The sequence below is a fragment of the Brienomyrus brachyistius genome, chromosome 6 (genome assembly GCF_023856365.1).
Source record: "Brienomyrus brachyistius isolate T26 chromosome 6, BBRACH_0.4, whole genome shotgun sequence".
Lineage (NCBI taxonomy): Eukaryota > Metazoa > Chordata > Actinopteri > Osteoglossiformes > Mormyridae > Brienomyrus > Brienomyrus brachyistius.
The window spans coordinates 19,674,930-19,691,738 of NC_064538.1; the positions used below are offsets into that span (position 1 = coordinate 19,674,930).

At 41.2% G+C, this 16,809-nt stretch overlaps 1 protein-coding gene across 3 annotated transcripts in view; it reads right to left on the minus strand.

The window, feature by feature from the left end:
* LOC125745216 (metabotropic glutamate receptor 7-like) overlaps positions 1-9,255 on the minus strand; it is a 112,897-nt gene extending 103,642 nt beyond the window's left edge. For all 3 annotated transcript variants that reach the window (XR_007398598.1, XR_007398597.1, XM_049017827.1), the window contains exon 1: positions 7,547-9,255. Coding sequence is in view for 1 of the 3 variants with exons in the window: in XM_049017827.1 (XP_048873784.1) it covers positions 7,547-8,038 (492 nt within the window). In the remaining 2 variants the exon portion in view is untranslated. The remainder of the gene's footprint in view (positions 1-7,546) is intronic.
* Positions 9,256-16,809: the final 7,554 nt, after the last annotated feature.

The window sequence follows — 16,809 nt, forward strand, 5'->3', positions numbered from 1 at the left end:
CTGAACAAAACGATTTACTTTCTTTTCATCTATGAGGCCTATTAAACTCGGCTGCAGAGCACCCAGATTTACCTCCATCGCCGTTCCAGCTATGTCACGGTTCTGTTTACTCACTGGACAATGCTGTGTCCTTCGGCAACCGGGGCCCGGAATGGACCGGAATAGACCGGTAAGCTTTGCTCGTCTCCGGAGGAAGGGCTACCCTCCAGGTACTTCACCTTTCAGCCGCGTGGCGTTTTGACACCTTCTCACCCTAGACCGTCACGATGACTAAGCCCACTGACTCGGCCTTACGTGGCGTGGAGTTTTACATGTGTGCGGCGCGGTAATCCTCTGGCCGAACACCGCATCCTGCCAGCCGTCTGGCCGCCTGGCGCCCATCTCCATGGCAGATTTTCTTCCTGCAGGAGGTGGAAATGAGCTCTCTGTCCAAATGTTCTCTGCTGTCTGCCTCACCGGCCACCTAAGCACCCCCCCCCCCCACCTCTCCACCCTCCCACCCTGTGAGGAAACAGCAGAATAATATGCCTCATCCCCATCCGAGTCCAGCACACCAAATACGCTATCTCAGGATATCTCCACGTCAAACGCGCGCTGACACAGTTGTAAAGCATAATACGCGCGCTCACACGCGGCTAACGGTAATTAAATGCCTCGTGTGATTAATGCGACGGCATCCGTTAACCAGAGACATGACAAGCGTCGCTGTGTGCAGCGGCAATTATTGGGAGACGCGTCATGGGTGAGCTGTTGCTACTCAGTTCATTTCTGGACAAAAAAAAAAGAAACCTGGTTGGAGTATTCGTGCTCATCAGTGCATCGATCGTGCTTCACCATTAATTTTTATTATGCCATCATTATAGAAGTCTCATATTTTACAGAGAAAGATCTGACAAATGTTCTTCTAGCAAATTGATAATTATATGTATACATATTTTGCAACATCAGTACGGGCATAATTCAGTATATTTTGTGTTCATAAGAAGACTGGAGGTAAACCTTGGAATAAATGGGCATTTATGTTTTATATGCCTCATCGTAGATTTCTGGCCTCATATCATGTACAACATTATTATTACATGTCCTTTACTCATCCCACTTCTAGTTGCTACCGTGGCTCATCACTGAAGTAGCGAGTTGGATGAGTGGGCTATTCCACACCATGGCAACAGTACTCTATGACACATTTGGCCTCTCGAATAAGCAATTCCAAATCAGCATCTATATCTACAGCCAATTTGGCAAACATCTGCGCCTAGGATTTGGGGAACAAGGATCCATGTGACTGATGAGTCCCCAATTCACTCTCGCATAACCCCTTCATCTACCATTTCATACACAGTGGGAGGCAATCAATAGCTGTGGTTACGGCCGAAGACCTCGACAGGAAACATTATTAGGGCTGAAGCCACACAGAGTATCATTCCGCAGTAAATCAGTGGCAGAACTGAAGTGGACTGCTTTTTATGAGAGAGAGGGATTGAATTTGCCCAAAAAGGTTCTTCAGAGGACAATAGTCTGATCTGGAATGTGCAGCGGATTTCGATGAACGGAGAATGCCACTAAGCTGCATTGCCTCTCACCCATTAGTCAATATTAAACTCTACTTATTTACAATCTGATGGATCATCCTGGCAAACCACTGTCATTGTTGTTTTTTGTATTATTAAAATGAGGGTGGGTACAACTGTTCATCAATCGATCCCAAACAATAGCAGACCGGACAGGAACGAGCCAAGCGGGCAGCATTGAACATGTGTTGTTTACGATCGGTGCTGCTTAATAAAAGAAAATCACTCAGGTGCTAAATGATTAGTAGGTGCACATCTGCGTTAGGAGACCGTGTCTTTGAGCAGGGAGCGGCAGGGCATCAATAGGCCACAATTAATTACAGCCAATGAGAAGAGTTCCAGGTCGCCGGGGAATCACATGTTCATTGTTGCATTCCTAGTGCATTTTTACATAGAAAACAGAAAAGCAGTCATGGTAACAGGAGCGCTAAAACAACTATCCTAGTTTGTTCTGAGCTCCTTGGTGAAAAAGGGTATTAGATAATGTATTTTAGTAAGCTGTACATACACAAATGTTTTATTATAAAAGAAAGCTCTTCTCTGACTTACTCAATATCCTGATAATTATTTTATTTTGGGTACAATCTATATATTCAAGGCAGGAGAATATTCTCAAAGGTACTGAATCAATACCCCTTCTGGAACAGGAACCTGCACCCTTTCTTAATCCTCTATACTGCTACAGGATAATACAAAAAAATAGACACATATATAAAGAGAATAGAAACCCATTCCAAATGTTTCCCCCCCCTCTCTCTTTATCTCTTAACCAATTAGCCTTCATTAAGCTGTTGATTGAATGAATTGCACAGTTCAAATTACATTAAACTGAACACCGTAATCGCGGATTCCAATTTTTAAGATGTTTTTAATCGATCCCAGTCCATGAAAAATTACAGAAACTTATGGCCTGATTAATAAATATTTATTAATACTTTTATACTTTTTTTCATAGTTATGAGACGTAGGTACTGGATTTTAGAGGCACCTGTCATTTATACGCAGGGTAGAGTTGCCAAGGAAACAATATGGGTTCAAACCATTTGCATCCAACATGCAACTGAACAGCGAGGTCCATGTAGAACTAATAAATTGTCCATGGCAAAAATATAGCCTACTCTTACCTCTTCTTTCACAATGGAGGAAGGGTTTTAGATGAAAACTAGTCAAGGATTTACTCAGAATCCAAACCCATAATCTGAGATTATACCCTGTAAACTTTTCAGGAGAGATAAGATCAGATATGAGCTAAAGACCCCAGGCAATGGAACTAATCAGATCAGTGCCAGAATGATTTTACCCTATTGATCTGCAGCAATAGTGCCAGATATGGCTCGATAAGTTCCATGACTAAGTAGAGAAGAGTGTGTATGGTCATTCAGCTCTCATTCTGGGAGAAACACAGACATTTTTTAGGGAGTCTTGATGAAAATTACACGACTTGTGGTTTTATGCAACAAACAGCATCACAGACCGATAAACACCATAGGAATACAAGAATCACACTGTGCGTCCTTCACTGCACACAGCAGTACAGATGTATCCAAGGTCCTCCATAACGCCAAAATGCTCGCTCCAATTGGACAGATTTGATTAGAAAGCGAGGTTCTACAAAACTATTTAACCCGTGAACTACACTTCATTTGATCGGATAATCCAAAATTACTTTCACTATGACTCCCAGGAGAGCACTCTCAGTGAGCGGTCTGGGTACACACTCTCAGCATGTCGCAAGTATAGACAGTTAAAGTAACCGTAAAGATCCCTATTACTGCTTACAACCAAAAGTACATCTGTCTGACATCAGGCATCCTTGTGGAGGCTTATGTAATAATACCCTTTCTACACGAGCTAAATCTTAAGTCTTTGAAGACGGAGAGAGATGCTAACAGTGCAATCCACTCTGGCCCAGTGGCAGTCCCAAAGGGCATACTGATAGGAGAGATGAGGAAACGTAGGATTGCACAGAACATACAGTATGAGATGTATAACAGGGTCTAGTCACCAGCTACATCCCGTTTTGTTTTCTGAGCGCACCGATTACAACAGAGATCCAAAAAAATCAGGCAACTCATTAGCAGCAGATCTTTCTTTGGTCAAGCCGAAAACTTGAAAGCTACTAAACCCAAAGAAAAGGCCGGCATTCCCAGTTGCCAATCCCTGCCCCGAGTTTGAGAGCCACGGAACAGTAATATTTCATTTTTTTTTTATACAAGAACATGACACAGAATTAAAAAAAAACTCTTTGATGTCACTTTCCAAAGCACCAGATGAAAGAAGAAAAGCAACTTAAAGCATGTTTGAACAACTGGCAGATTAATAAAATCGGGAGAGAGACATGACAAGCTTTTTAAAAATGCAAGTAAACTGACGACCTTATATCTTTCTAAACAAGCTGAACCGAGTAACTAAACCCCCCGAAAGACGTTACCACAAACCTTTCTCATAAACTGGTACTGCACAAACTAGCCACTACAATGTCCTGGGTTTTTTTATTTATCTGTATTTGTCTTGCTCATAAAATCCCAGAGAGGCAACTGATAGTGTTTTCCCAAAAAAAGAAATGTCTACAAATATGTTTTGGCTACACCTTATAATGAGTAAAGCGGATGAAAGCATTTCCTATTCATCTCGCGATGGTAATTATGAAGATTGTGCTTGTTTTCCATGCAAAATGGAGAGCCTGCTTATCTAGCAGACACTGCACAAACTGGGGTCGGTTCCGCCACCCACTGTGATCCAGGAGATTTGATCAGGCGTAGCAGTTCCTGGGGTCCTTCTGTCACAATCACCAGGTTCTTTTAATGGATAGCAAAACACTTAATTTTCATCTTACTTTAACTGTGGATAAATATCTGCCTTTATTACCAGACATCATCTCGTTAAAGGTTAAAATACAGTGACTGAAGGCAATTACTACTTTGTGTAGCTTAGCGAATTGAATCCCTATATTTCACTGAATGCAAACCTGGCATTTCATGAAAAAGAATGAATTATGAGGAGACAAAACTGCAGTGTCAGTTGTTCTTATTTGGAGTCAATTTTCTTAAATGTGTGGTTATATTATTATTTTTCTGCGCCTTTTGATACACAACTAATCTACATTCTGTTTTAGAGAGGATTTAACTACTTGTTGAAATTCATATGTCATTTGTGCTCATTTGCATTCGTGCCTTTTCCCATTAATGTTTTTCAGTACCAGACAAAAAATTTGAGGATTACAGTTTTGGAAAACAATGTTTCAACTGACAACTTTAAAAGGAGAAGATATGTATTATGTAAAAAAAAAAAAAAAAAAAGTTGTATTTTTAACATACAGGCAGGATACTTTTAAAAGTGGCATGGAAGCTGACAGACAGCACAGCGGCTCTGTGGGAATCACAGCTGCCTCCCACTGCCAGTGTGGGTCATTTAAATGACAACCCTGCTCTCTGCAAGGGGTTTACATGTTCGGAGGATTTCCGTTGGGTTTTTTTCCGCCAGTCCAAAAACATACCATTCATTAAATGGTTGTCGCAGACCTGCCCACTGTGTGTGCGCCCAGGGACGCACTGGAATCACACCCAGCACCCTACGCTACCTGGAATACCTCAGTGACCCCGTACTGGATAAGCGAACAGAAAATGCATGAAACCTGAAAACGAAACCATAGACTTATTTCTCAGCTAATTCTGGGCAGTGACTGTCAAGTTATGGTTTGTATGCGTCATAATGCAGCTGAAGATAGTGGCACCTTCTCATGCAAACGGAAAGACTTGCAAGGAATTAGGAATCTGCAGGACGGGGGGATCCCCCTGCAGGGGAATGCTCGGAAGTGTGGGAAGCAACACAATCACACACGTAGGCCGGCAACCACCTCGCAACATATCCTACAACCCATTCGGATGCTCTGCCCCATCTACAGTATCTCTGCATGCCTGCCTTCACCTCCCACACATTCGGGAACAACTGGAGCAAAATGCCTTAAAAAAAATGGAAAAACTCAGGAAATAAGAAACATCGCTGAAACCTTAAGGACTAGGATTAATGGAACTGTTTTGCGACATTAGAAAAAATTAGACTTGGAAGCAGAGGGGTGGGTGTGGGTGCAGTTGAGGGGGGGGGGACTCTTGTTGATGTTGACGCTCTTGCCCTATTATAGCTAAAAGCACATTAAGCACTTTACTAGTATTAAATAGCATCTGCTTATGAAAGTAGTTAATCACAAGTTTGACTGGCGCAGATGCTGGAAGAAACATATGAGTGACAGACTTGTCCACATGGTTCTCCGAGGACAGCACCGGAACTGGAGGGAATCCAGAGACCCCCTCGAAAACCCAGGCTGTTCACCTCGCTTACATGCCAACTGCTAAAAGGTTTAACCCCACAGGAACCCATTCATACTCCCGCGCTGCAGCGAGCGGGAGAAAGTATTTATTTCTCCACACTTCTAGATGTGCCTGACGAGAGCAGACTTTAAGAAATTACACCATTTATTTGCTCAGCAGATATACTCGCATGGGGCACTGCATGCAAGCCGATTACACAGTTGCCTGTTTGCTGCAGCTGGTGTGATATACTCAGTTTCAGTGCAGAGGTGCTTAAGGATCTTAACGTGTAAACTGTTCAGTTTAAAATGCATCTCCGTAATTGACTGACTAAGCAATCCCGTGAAGCTGCCTGTTGAAGCAGACCGAGTTAAAACCTTGATTCTTCACCAGGGTTTGAATACGCAAAACCCAGCTCAGGTAACGTGACAGTAACACCTGGTCATACAGTCACTGTAAGGGCCCGAAATGATGTGATCAGGGATATGAAAAACCTCATCATAAAAATGATACATCCTTAATGACTACTCAATAAGCCCGTATATGAGAACACTTGGGTAATTTGCATATTGACAGCCCAATCCCTTGATATTAAATATTGCAATATTATACTAAGTACTGCTGAGAGGAAATTAGAAGCATTTCGTTCAGTTTAGAACTCCTCCTATCCGCTAAATACATGAATATATAGTAACATGGTGATTAAATAGAACGTTTTTGCTTAAAGATTACCTTTAGCTTGTTTATAGGGATTATGTTTGTTTCAGACTTTCACATTTTTTGCGTCCTACATATGTGCTTCACCTTAAGCAGTTAAAACAGACAGAGGACTTCCCTCACGATTCATCGATGGCTCCCTCTAACCCGCAGATGAACGTTTCTAGTAGTTTGCATCAATCCAACCGATCGAAACATTTAATATAAATCACCGGGAATCTTTGTTTTTAAAAAGTCAATCTTCGATTTTTGCCAAATTAAATTTGGAGGACGGATGATGACTTTTGCATGACTCCGGCGAAACACTGGATAGTCACTGAAAGCAGTGTGGGGGCGTGTGAAAATGGGGGGATATGCTTTCAGTTTAAGGCGGAGAAACACGTCATGCTCAAGTAAGGTTCAATCAGCCTAAGCCAACATAACTGAAGGTATGCATATTTAACAACTCCTGTCATATTACCTGAAATACATCATAACGGCACACAAAAAGCTATGTAAGATAATACTGCCATTTCCTGCTTTAACAGGAAACGTTATCTGGAAACCGTATATGGATTTTATTTAAACTGAGTTTAAATTATTCACACGGTTAGAAAGACTGATGTCATACTGTAGAGGGTTGCGTTGGATATTACAAATTAAGTGCAAAACCTTTCTGATCTTCGCTTATTTTATCGTTGGACTGCATTTTTTTAAATGGGGCGATAAATAGGAGCACCTGTCAGGAAAGAGGGGAAGGCTATCCACAAGAAGAAATCGGGGATCTGGGCTCTCGGTGTGTAAAACAATATGGCATAATATGTAAGTGTTATACACATTGATGTAATTGTTCAAGATACAACTTAATTTTACTTCATATCTCCCACGAAACCTATTAATCAAGTATGCGGATGACATTTCAGAAGACATAAAACTGCACCCAGGGGCAGCCTAGTCGTAATCAGCACCTACCTGAAAGAGACGCAAAATGTTTGCTACCATGATGGACACGGAGCTGGACGCGGCGCCGATCACTCCCACCACTTTCTCGGGCTTGACAAACACCGGAGGCTCACCGTTGGTGCACCTCACATCCGAGGTGTCCTTTTGTATAAGCGCCTGCACGAAAGTAAGGGACTGCTCCAGGGCATAGGTGTCCCTCGAACACGTGTCTAACACTCGCGCACCTAAGGTGATATTGGGCAAAATCTCGTCATCGCTGTTAATCTGGTCCAACGCGTACATCATAGCCTCCAGTCTCAGGATGCCGTTCTCCTTCTTTAAATCGCCGCAAGGCAGCCCGTTTAAACCCCGGGTGTGCACGGGAAAAAGTCCCCCCAAGGTCAAATCCCCTTCTACTCTGATTGAATGGGGAGCATAAATTTCCTGCGAAAGTGTCAATCCTAAAAGCGTTGCCGTCACCCAAAACGCTCTCCGGTTAATTCCTAAACTGGTCATGGCCATCACCACAGTCCTTTCTTCGCAGCCACTTACTAAAACCTCGGGAACCAAAGATGCTTAGGTATCGTTATAAGCAATGCAAATGTTTTCGATCCGAGGTCATTGGAATAGCCACTTATTGCTGTTATCAAATAGCTGGAAAGGATATACAAAAAAATAAGTGGAGAGATCTTCAGCCAAACTGCGCGCACCTCATCCCGGCGTCACATTCTCCAGCGTCGCTTGTTGCTTTAGGGACCCATTCCTAGGAAATCTTTCAGTTCGAGACGCATGGAAATGCAGCAAAATTTCTATCAGATGTGCTTATCGGCGATGAGTTTATCCTAGAGATAACGCAAAAAGTGCAAAGATATATGTGATGCCTCGGAGCTCTGTATCATCAAACTCCACTCCTTGAAAGCCTATCACGACTGTCTTCATAGGAAGGAAATAATGGTATAAAAGAAAAATAGACAAATATGGTAGTTTCTCTTACCAGCTGGGGGAAAAGTATAAAAAGTTATCATTCGTACAGATGCATCCTGTATTTCCCGTAAAAAGAACCATGTATGAATTCGTGTAATTACGGCTGAAAAAAGAATCTACGTTTTTTTTCCTCTTCTCCCCACACGCAAACTTTATATCGTTTTGAATTTTGGGTAATATTCCTTTCTTGTTTTGAAAATAATTCCCGTGCATTAGTAGCCTATCCTCGTCTTGCAGTCCATCTCATTTTTAAAGGATCCCCCCCCAAAATGCGCTGAGCTAGGAAAGATAAGTGCATTGCGATATGAGGACAAATTCAGAGTAACGACGGCTCTGTGCTGTCCACCCACAATTAGATAAAGGCTCGCCAAACGAAAGAGACACATATGCAATCCCTGCAAACGTTGTCAGGAACGCGGCGGGGACGGTCTCCTTAAGCGAGACTTCACCATTTTCTGGAGGTGCTCGCCTCCTGATATGAAAGGGCGTAAAGCTTCATTAAGTTTGCAGCCCGCGCATCCCGGCCCCGGGCTGTCTTCTCCGATTCCGCCCGCCCGGTCACAAAAAGGTAATACTGGACGAATTTGCAGGTAATCCTTTGTAATTTATTCGCTTACACCCCCAGGACCACATTCTCGTAACCACATTATTACGCTCCAATCTTGTTTGTTAATTTTTTATTTATTTTTAGAATACCAGACTTAGTTCCCGAGCAAAGCAGATCTCTCACACACTGCAGTATCACACAGTCGGAGAGAGGGAGCGCACCCTCTGCCGAACGCTTCCCATTCTTTCTTCCTCTATCTCTTTCTCGTGCACTTGCTTGTGCATGCATGGGGAGAACCGACGCACGATGCAAATCATTTGACAAAATTACAGAACTGTGCAAGCCCTTTAACGCCAAAGAAAATTGCATTCATACATTCATAACACTACGATTTCATGTTTGTCAAAGTGTGTCAGCTTAACGACTTCAAAACCTCTTTTCAGATCACTTCAGAATTTACATCCTACAGTATGTAGCCTGTTTGTTGAGTTCGACCACCAGCACACCTTGTTTGCTTAAGGAATACGTCATGAAGTTAATTAACTGATCAATTTAATTAGTTAAGTGAGCTGGTGGTGAAATTTAACAAATACACGTAATAGTTGGAGCGCCCCTGACGAGAGGTTTGGGAACCAGAGCTATGCTTTTTAAGCCACTGAAAAAGACATCAATAGCTTTTTGTAGAACAGAAGAAATTCAGATTTTATTGTATTTCTGTATTTGTATTTATTTTAATATTAGGTTTTTAAAGCAAATAAATGTTTTCTGTCCAGATAAATGGCTTTAAACATAATAATTTGCCAGCCTAGGACACTGGCTTCTGTAGTTTATATTTTTCTCATACTTGCAAGTCTGCTAGTGCCAGTTTAAGTAGTAGAGAATGGAATAATGTTCTTAATAATGACACAATGGAGCTCCACAGTCAGTTAAAAGTTGTACCTGGGCCATGTCATTTGGAACCTGACTGGGACCCTTTTCATGCAGAATGCATTTGTTCTGCCAAGAGAGGGCTAATCAGCGTAGGCACTCCTCAGCTGCTTGTCTGTGCCTTTCAGGTGCATGTCAGTTACTGGGTGTCTGTGGTGAGGATGGTCCTGTCAGCACGCAGGCCTCCCACACAATGGCAGCTGATGTGCAGTGTGAACAGAGAGTAGGCAGGGACGTAAGCGGGGGGAGCAGATTTCGCCCTCTGCCTCAGTGGCTCAAGGCCTGCGTGACCGGCCAAGACTGACTGGTGTGAAAAGCGGGGATCTGCCCCCACCCCCGTGTCCCTTCCAGTGGCTCACAGTACGCCTCCCGCTCCTGCCACCCACCCGCTACAAAATGACAGTTCTCCCCATCTGCTCTTCCCCTTTTTTTTTTTTTAATTGGCCATTTGGTCTGAAAACTCTTGAATGTGTTCCATTGAATTGACACTGTAGATTGACCTGTGATTGCCTCAGATATGCAGCATTTTTCTCCAGTCTCTGTGATTCAGCTCCAAGCTGTGATTGGTGGGTAACTGGTGCCAAGCACCTCAGGCAAAGTGCTCAGGGTTTGCTGGCTGCTGTAGTCCCCAAGCTTCTCCCATCACTGACTTATACCACCAACTTTCACTTCTGGCTACAAGGGTGTTGTAAGAGGTGCAGCTGGGGTCCTTTCTGCCCAGGGCCATCAGGCACCATCTCTTGATGTTCCTCGCTCCACCTTCCACCCCCAACCGAAACTCGTCAGGATGCACCCTGTCTTTGTAATAGCAACAGTGCGGTGATTTGTGTTTTTTCCGTGCACAAATTGCAATTGCTAATTTATTAATATTATTATTGTTGTTGTTAATCTGTTTGTCGATTAATTTCTTTAATTTTCGAATATTCTGTTTTCCTGGATATTTTGTTTGTATTCTTTTTAATTTATTTGCACTCTGTTTACTTGTTTACAGTGTCTTTGCACTATATCTTTATGTATATTTATGTTCATCTGTGGTCGATGTACTTGCTGGTACATGCACGAGAACTTCAGCCTGGGATCAATAAAGTTGACCCCATTCTTAATCTTAATATAGCCATGGCTGCTAACTAGGCGTTAGGTGAATCTAGAGGTTGCAGAAAGTAAATGCAGGTGTTCCCAGTTGTTGTGATGGCTAACAGAAAACCGAAACCTTCGAACTGAAATTACCTTCATTGAAAAGTGAAACTCGGAGGTCCTTCACTCTCAGTTGTGTTTTCCAACTCCAAATAAACAATTTAGTTTTAATTGGCAGTGTCCAAATCTCAGGACATATTGCCTTTTGGCTTAGGTCATTTATCAATTATTAACATATTATAAATAACAAAAACAAGCTACATGTTCTTCACATGAAAACGTATAAATTCCTGGCATGACCCACAAATATGCGTATGGTGGCATGAAGCTTTAAACTTATGTAAACTTCATCTCGTTGTTTATTAATGGTGCTGACGAAGAAATATACATATTTTCCTTAAAAATGCACATTTTTCCAAAAGTTTCTAACATTAGCTTTTACATCCTATTTAAATTCAAACTGTCCATCACCATACAGAGAGACTCCATATTTGTTCAGTGGAAAATGCATTTCCAAGATATCGGAAACTGAGCAATTAATTTTTGCTAGAAGGATAATTTATGTGCCTGAGCTACTGTCATGACTGGCTGCTTTATTTCATAATTCACTATTTTCACATGAAATGTCATTGGCAATGTGCTGCAAGTGTGCGGTAAAAAAAAATCCATTTGGACAAACTCCTGACGTTATATATCCAGACAAGAGACAGGGTGAATGAGCAGGTGGGTGGCTGAATTTGACTGATGATTTTTTCCCCTTGACAGAGCAGCGAGAGTACAGCAAGCCAGCATGCAACAGGGCGGAAGCGAAATGACATAATGCAACCTCTGCTTCCAGAAACAAATGGAACCCATCACTGGTGGGCTTATTCTTGCCATGGAGGTTAACCTAATCCTAGAAAACAGGTACACAGGTATGACATCACTAAGTAATCCTAAGAAATAATCTGGACACATTAAAAACATTATAATCACATCCCTGCAGTGACTAACCAGCACAGTTGTTTGTTTTACTTAATAGAAACGCACTGTAAAGTTCCCGACTGTGCATCGCACCTACAGTCGTAGGCAAGGTCAAATATGTATGAATCTCTCAGGCTTGCGTAGGGGAGAACTGGAGACAATTGTTTGATTGCATTTTGTATCTATTTGCTCATTAATCTGTGTGCTTTTACAGTCGCTAGGCGCCTAAAGCTAGCAGAAGTGAAGGGACGTATCACAGGAGGTACTGTACCTGTTGAAGCGTGTTAAGCGTCCATTCAGCAACTGGCTGAACTGGTAATATAGAACTGGGATAGCTCGCCGTCTGTGCATGTTGGGGACCTTTGATGGTATTGATCCCCACACCAAGGCTGTGATTATCTTTTTAACGGTCAATGCTCATCAGGCCTGACTAATTATTTGATTTCCATACTACAAGCTCTTAGGCTTTTTGTGCTTTTAAACTTGATTTGCTGTGTCCCTGATCCACATTGTTCATCAAAAACACGTCTAATTCATTGGCACTGGATTATTCTGCAGTATTTTCAGTCCAGCGGCAGTATACATGAATGTGAAGCACTGATGTAACAATCGATGACTTTGTCTAAATTAAACATAAAGACTCATTCACAGATACTGAAGGTGTCATTGACAGTGTGTCTAGACTTTGTACAATGACGGGAGTAAACAGAGATGTTCTTTAATAGACAAAGCTGGAACATATTGCTTTGACTGGAATATGCTGTTTTGCAGTGTGCAGCCCCCGAACTACTGCCACACAAAACTGCGCATGTTTTGTACCATGAACTGCATCATCTCGACCTGAGACTCTGCATTTTGTTCCTCAGTTAAATGTTCACTTAAGCAAAGAAGGAAACAGCTTTCTAAGCATATTTGTTCAAATTATATGCAGATATCTATATTTTATCCTCCAAAAAATTGTCATGCACATTACAATTCAAATATTTAAAGTTCATGTTTTATTAATTTAGCTGACGGTCTTATCAGCTGAATTTTATACAGAAAGGCTTTATGCATAACAATTATTGGATTAAAAACACTTTTCTTTGAGTAAGGTTGATAAAATAGAATGAATTGCAATCATATATCAATTATCGGCATCTTAAAGATGTACGGTAATTTCCTCTGTATTGTAAAATCTTTCATGAATGACGTGAGAGTGATTTTGGTTGTCTCACAATGGTGATGAAGAAGAATTGGGCCACAAATCATCTGCTCACACAGTACAAGAACAAGCTTTAATGTGATAAAGGTTTGAGAGGAACATCAAAGGTTTTTTTTCTTACTCACAAAGGATGGCAAAGATGGTTGCAGGTGTCTTGATCTTTTCTCATGGTGGCAGAGATTCTGCTGATTTATATTTATGTTCATGGCAGGCCTGTAGCCAGAAATACATTTCGGGGGTGGAGGAGGGGTGGGGTGCGCCGTATATTTATTTCAACACGGGGTGCTAAATTTCAAGGAGGGTTCAAACTTGTGATTATAATCCCTGGTAACAAATTTAGGGGGGTGGGGTTCAAACTGGGGTTGAGCAATATATTGATTAAATGATCATATTGTGATACAGTCTAAACACTTATTTGCTTGAATAATTAACAGTTGTAAGGCATCACTATTACACAAATTCCATCAAAATATGAGTCTAAAGTTGGAGTAATTTATGACTATACCTGTCACCTGCTTCATAAATATCACCAAAACAATGTGGTCATCCTGATTAGAAACACTCAAAACCGCCAGTTATATTTAACTTTTTTTTCCCTCTACGTATGAATTATGTATTGTGATAAAAATCAATATTGTGAAAATCTCTGAAGATATTGTGATATTTTCAGTTTTGGCTACAAAGTTGTATGAAGGAGAGCTGCTCGGGGCTCAGCCGGAGACAGTCGGGGGAAAAACCCGGCAACAAAATGCACTGCCAGCTTTCTCTAGTGTTATACCTTACAACAAAAAAAAGTGTATTTTCATATGATTTCTTTATTAAAATTAGATTTCTGTTTTTTTGTGCTCTCCATAGGGTGCATTGGTGGGTTACAGAACAGCTCATTGGCAGAGTTTCCCAATGTGGTTCTCGGGGACCCACAGTTGGATCGTGTTTTTGCTCCCTCTGCCATGCAGTTCACGTGTTTTTGCTCCCTCCCAGCTCCAGGGACTGTCTCTGGATCCCCAGGGACCGGACTAGAAAACACTGCCCCACGGCATCAAATCCCCAGCCCTGTGGGTTTGATTCCTGCCCTAATGCATGTTATTCCTGCAGCTTTACACTGGCTCTCCTGATGTCTTTACACAGTCAGAAGATACGCAGTTCAGATGGGCCATTGTGTTCAAATTGCCCTTTGTGTGTGGGTGTGTATACTGTTCAGGGGATGTCCTGTGACGGCCTGACATCCTCTTCACAGTAGATTCTGGGAATGGCTCCAGGCTTGTCAAAGCTCTCCGCTGGATGTGTGGCTCTGGTAAATGTTTGGACGACACAGTTGGAATCACTCAAATGCATATATCCATCAATCCATCTTCCACACTGCTTATTCAGAACTGAGCTGCCAAGGCATAATAATTCTTTGTCTCTTAAATGGTGTTTCTGTGCAATATTTATCTTTTGCCTGTAGTAAAACAATAGCCAAATTGAAATATGTCTTAAAGTTTATAAACAATATATTTAAGTCAATTCATAGAATTGGAATGAAGATTGTCAGGTAAGTAATAGAAAAAGCCTACCATCATATGTAATTATAGTAACAAATTAAAATATGTATTTTATTTGGACTCTTCTATGATAGTAGTATGATAGAAATTATGGCATGGTAAAATGAGGTTTTTCTGCTTTTTTATCGATTTTTTTCCAAGATAGAATTGCAATAGAATAGCAATAGACGATAACCTAGTATAAACCCCATCTATTCATTATATAGAGTCATAAGTCATTGTAACATATTCTCTCTATGCCTGAAAAATATGTCATTACATAATGATTTCGGAAACTTTGAAGTTCCAGATCAAGGAACATGTACACAATGCAGAAGGATTAATTACAGAGCCTGGCCAATGCAGTACACATCACTCGGGAAGTTTGAATATGGACCTCAAACAAGTACATGGAAAACTGAAGAGTGCTAAAAGCCTTCAGTACCAGCTTCATGACTCAACCCCTTGATGTCAAATCACCCTTGGGGCATTTCTGACAACCTTCAATCCAACTGGCTTTGTACAGCAAGCCTTTGTTGGGTACTGCTGTCAAACAGGAAATGACTGTCACGTTGAAGATGAAGCTCCATGTATTGCGCGACCCCCCCTGCTTCACTGTGCCAGAAGATTAGGAGGTAATTTGCATATATAACGGCACGCTGGGGGATTCGGCAGCTTGGATAAATATTCATTTTATGGCAGAAATATTCAAATCTTACGAAAGACAAAACAACTCAGAAGAGCGTTTGTCTTTTCTGTGTTTGCTGACTATCCCTTGGCTGTCCTAATGTTGTTAAATGATTTTGCCCCCCTTATAATGCCGAGCCACAGACGATGTCACTCAACCACAACGCCCACCTCTCATGCATTCTAGGGACTGTCCAAAACATACAAACCCTTTTGTCAATGGTGATTATTCTTACATGAGTCAAATAAGAGCACAAGGAAACAGTAAACAAAATAAACCAGCAATTATTTCTATTTTTATTTAGCAGATGCTTTTATCAAAATTGTTGAAATTTTTTGCCCTGTCCCTTTTTGTATCGTTCAGGATCACACGGTCCCTGGAGCAATTGGGAGTTAAGGGCCTTGCATAAGGACCCACTGATGAAATTACTCTGCCAATACTGGGATTCGAACCAGCAACACAAAGAAAAGTATGCTACCCCGTTGGGCCACACCCCACCCATGTTTCCAATTACAGTCTCCATCAATGAGTCTCTCTTGTGTCCTTCAGTCATGGTTTTACAGTATACTGTAGTGGTGGGGCATCATGAAGGAGCATAGCATCATAGCTCATAGCATGTCTCAAAAATATGTATATATTAGGAAACAGAACACAAATACACAACCAGAAAGTAAAGGAACCATGAGGGATCAAAACAAGACAGGTAAAGCATGGACTAAAAGAAACAAATCACTAGTACTCATTTGAAAAAAAAAAGAAACGAATCACTAGTACTCATTTAAAAAAAGAAACGAATCACTAGTACTCATTTAAAAAAAGAAACGAATCACTAGTACTAATTTAAAAAAAGAAAAGAATCACTAGTACTCATTTAAAAAAAGAAACGAATCACTAGTACTCATAAAAAAAATAAACAAATCACTAGTACTCATTTAAAAAAGAAACGAATCACTAGTACTCATAAAAAAATAAACAAATCACTAGTACTCATTTAAAAAAGAAACGAATCACCAGTACTCATTTAAAAAGAAACGGATCACTATGGAAACTAATGCTAAAAGTAGGAAGACATGAAAACTGAGCAAGGAAACACTAATGACACAGGAACTAACATACAGTAACAACTACAAGGAAACAACTGAACACCACAACATCGGTCAAACAGCCACAATGACCAACTAAGGAAGAGAACCAGGGAAGGCAATTAAATACAAACTGATAACCAGGGCTAACAAGGGGTTGGTGTGTACTGTTACAAACTAGGAGCAAGGAAGAGCAGGTGAGGTCAATTAACAGATTCAACATAAAGCGAGACTAAAAAAC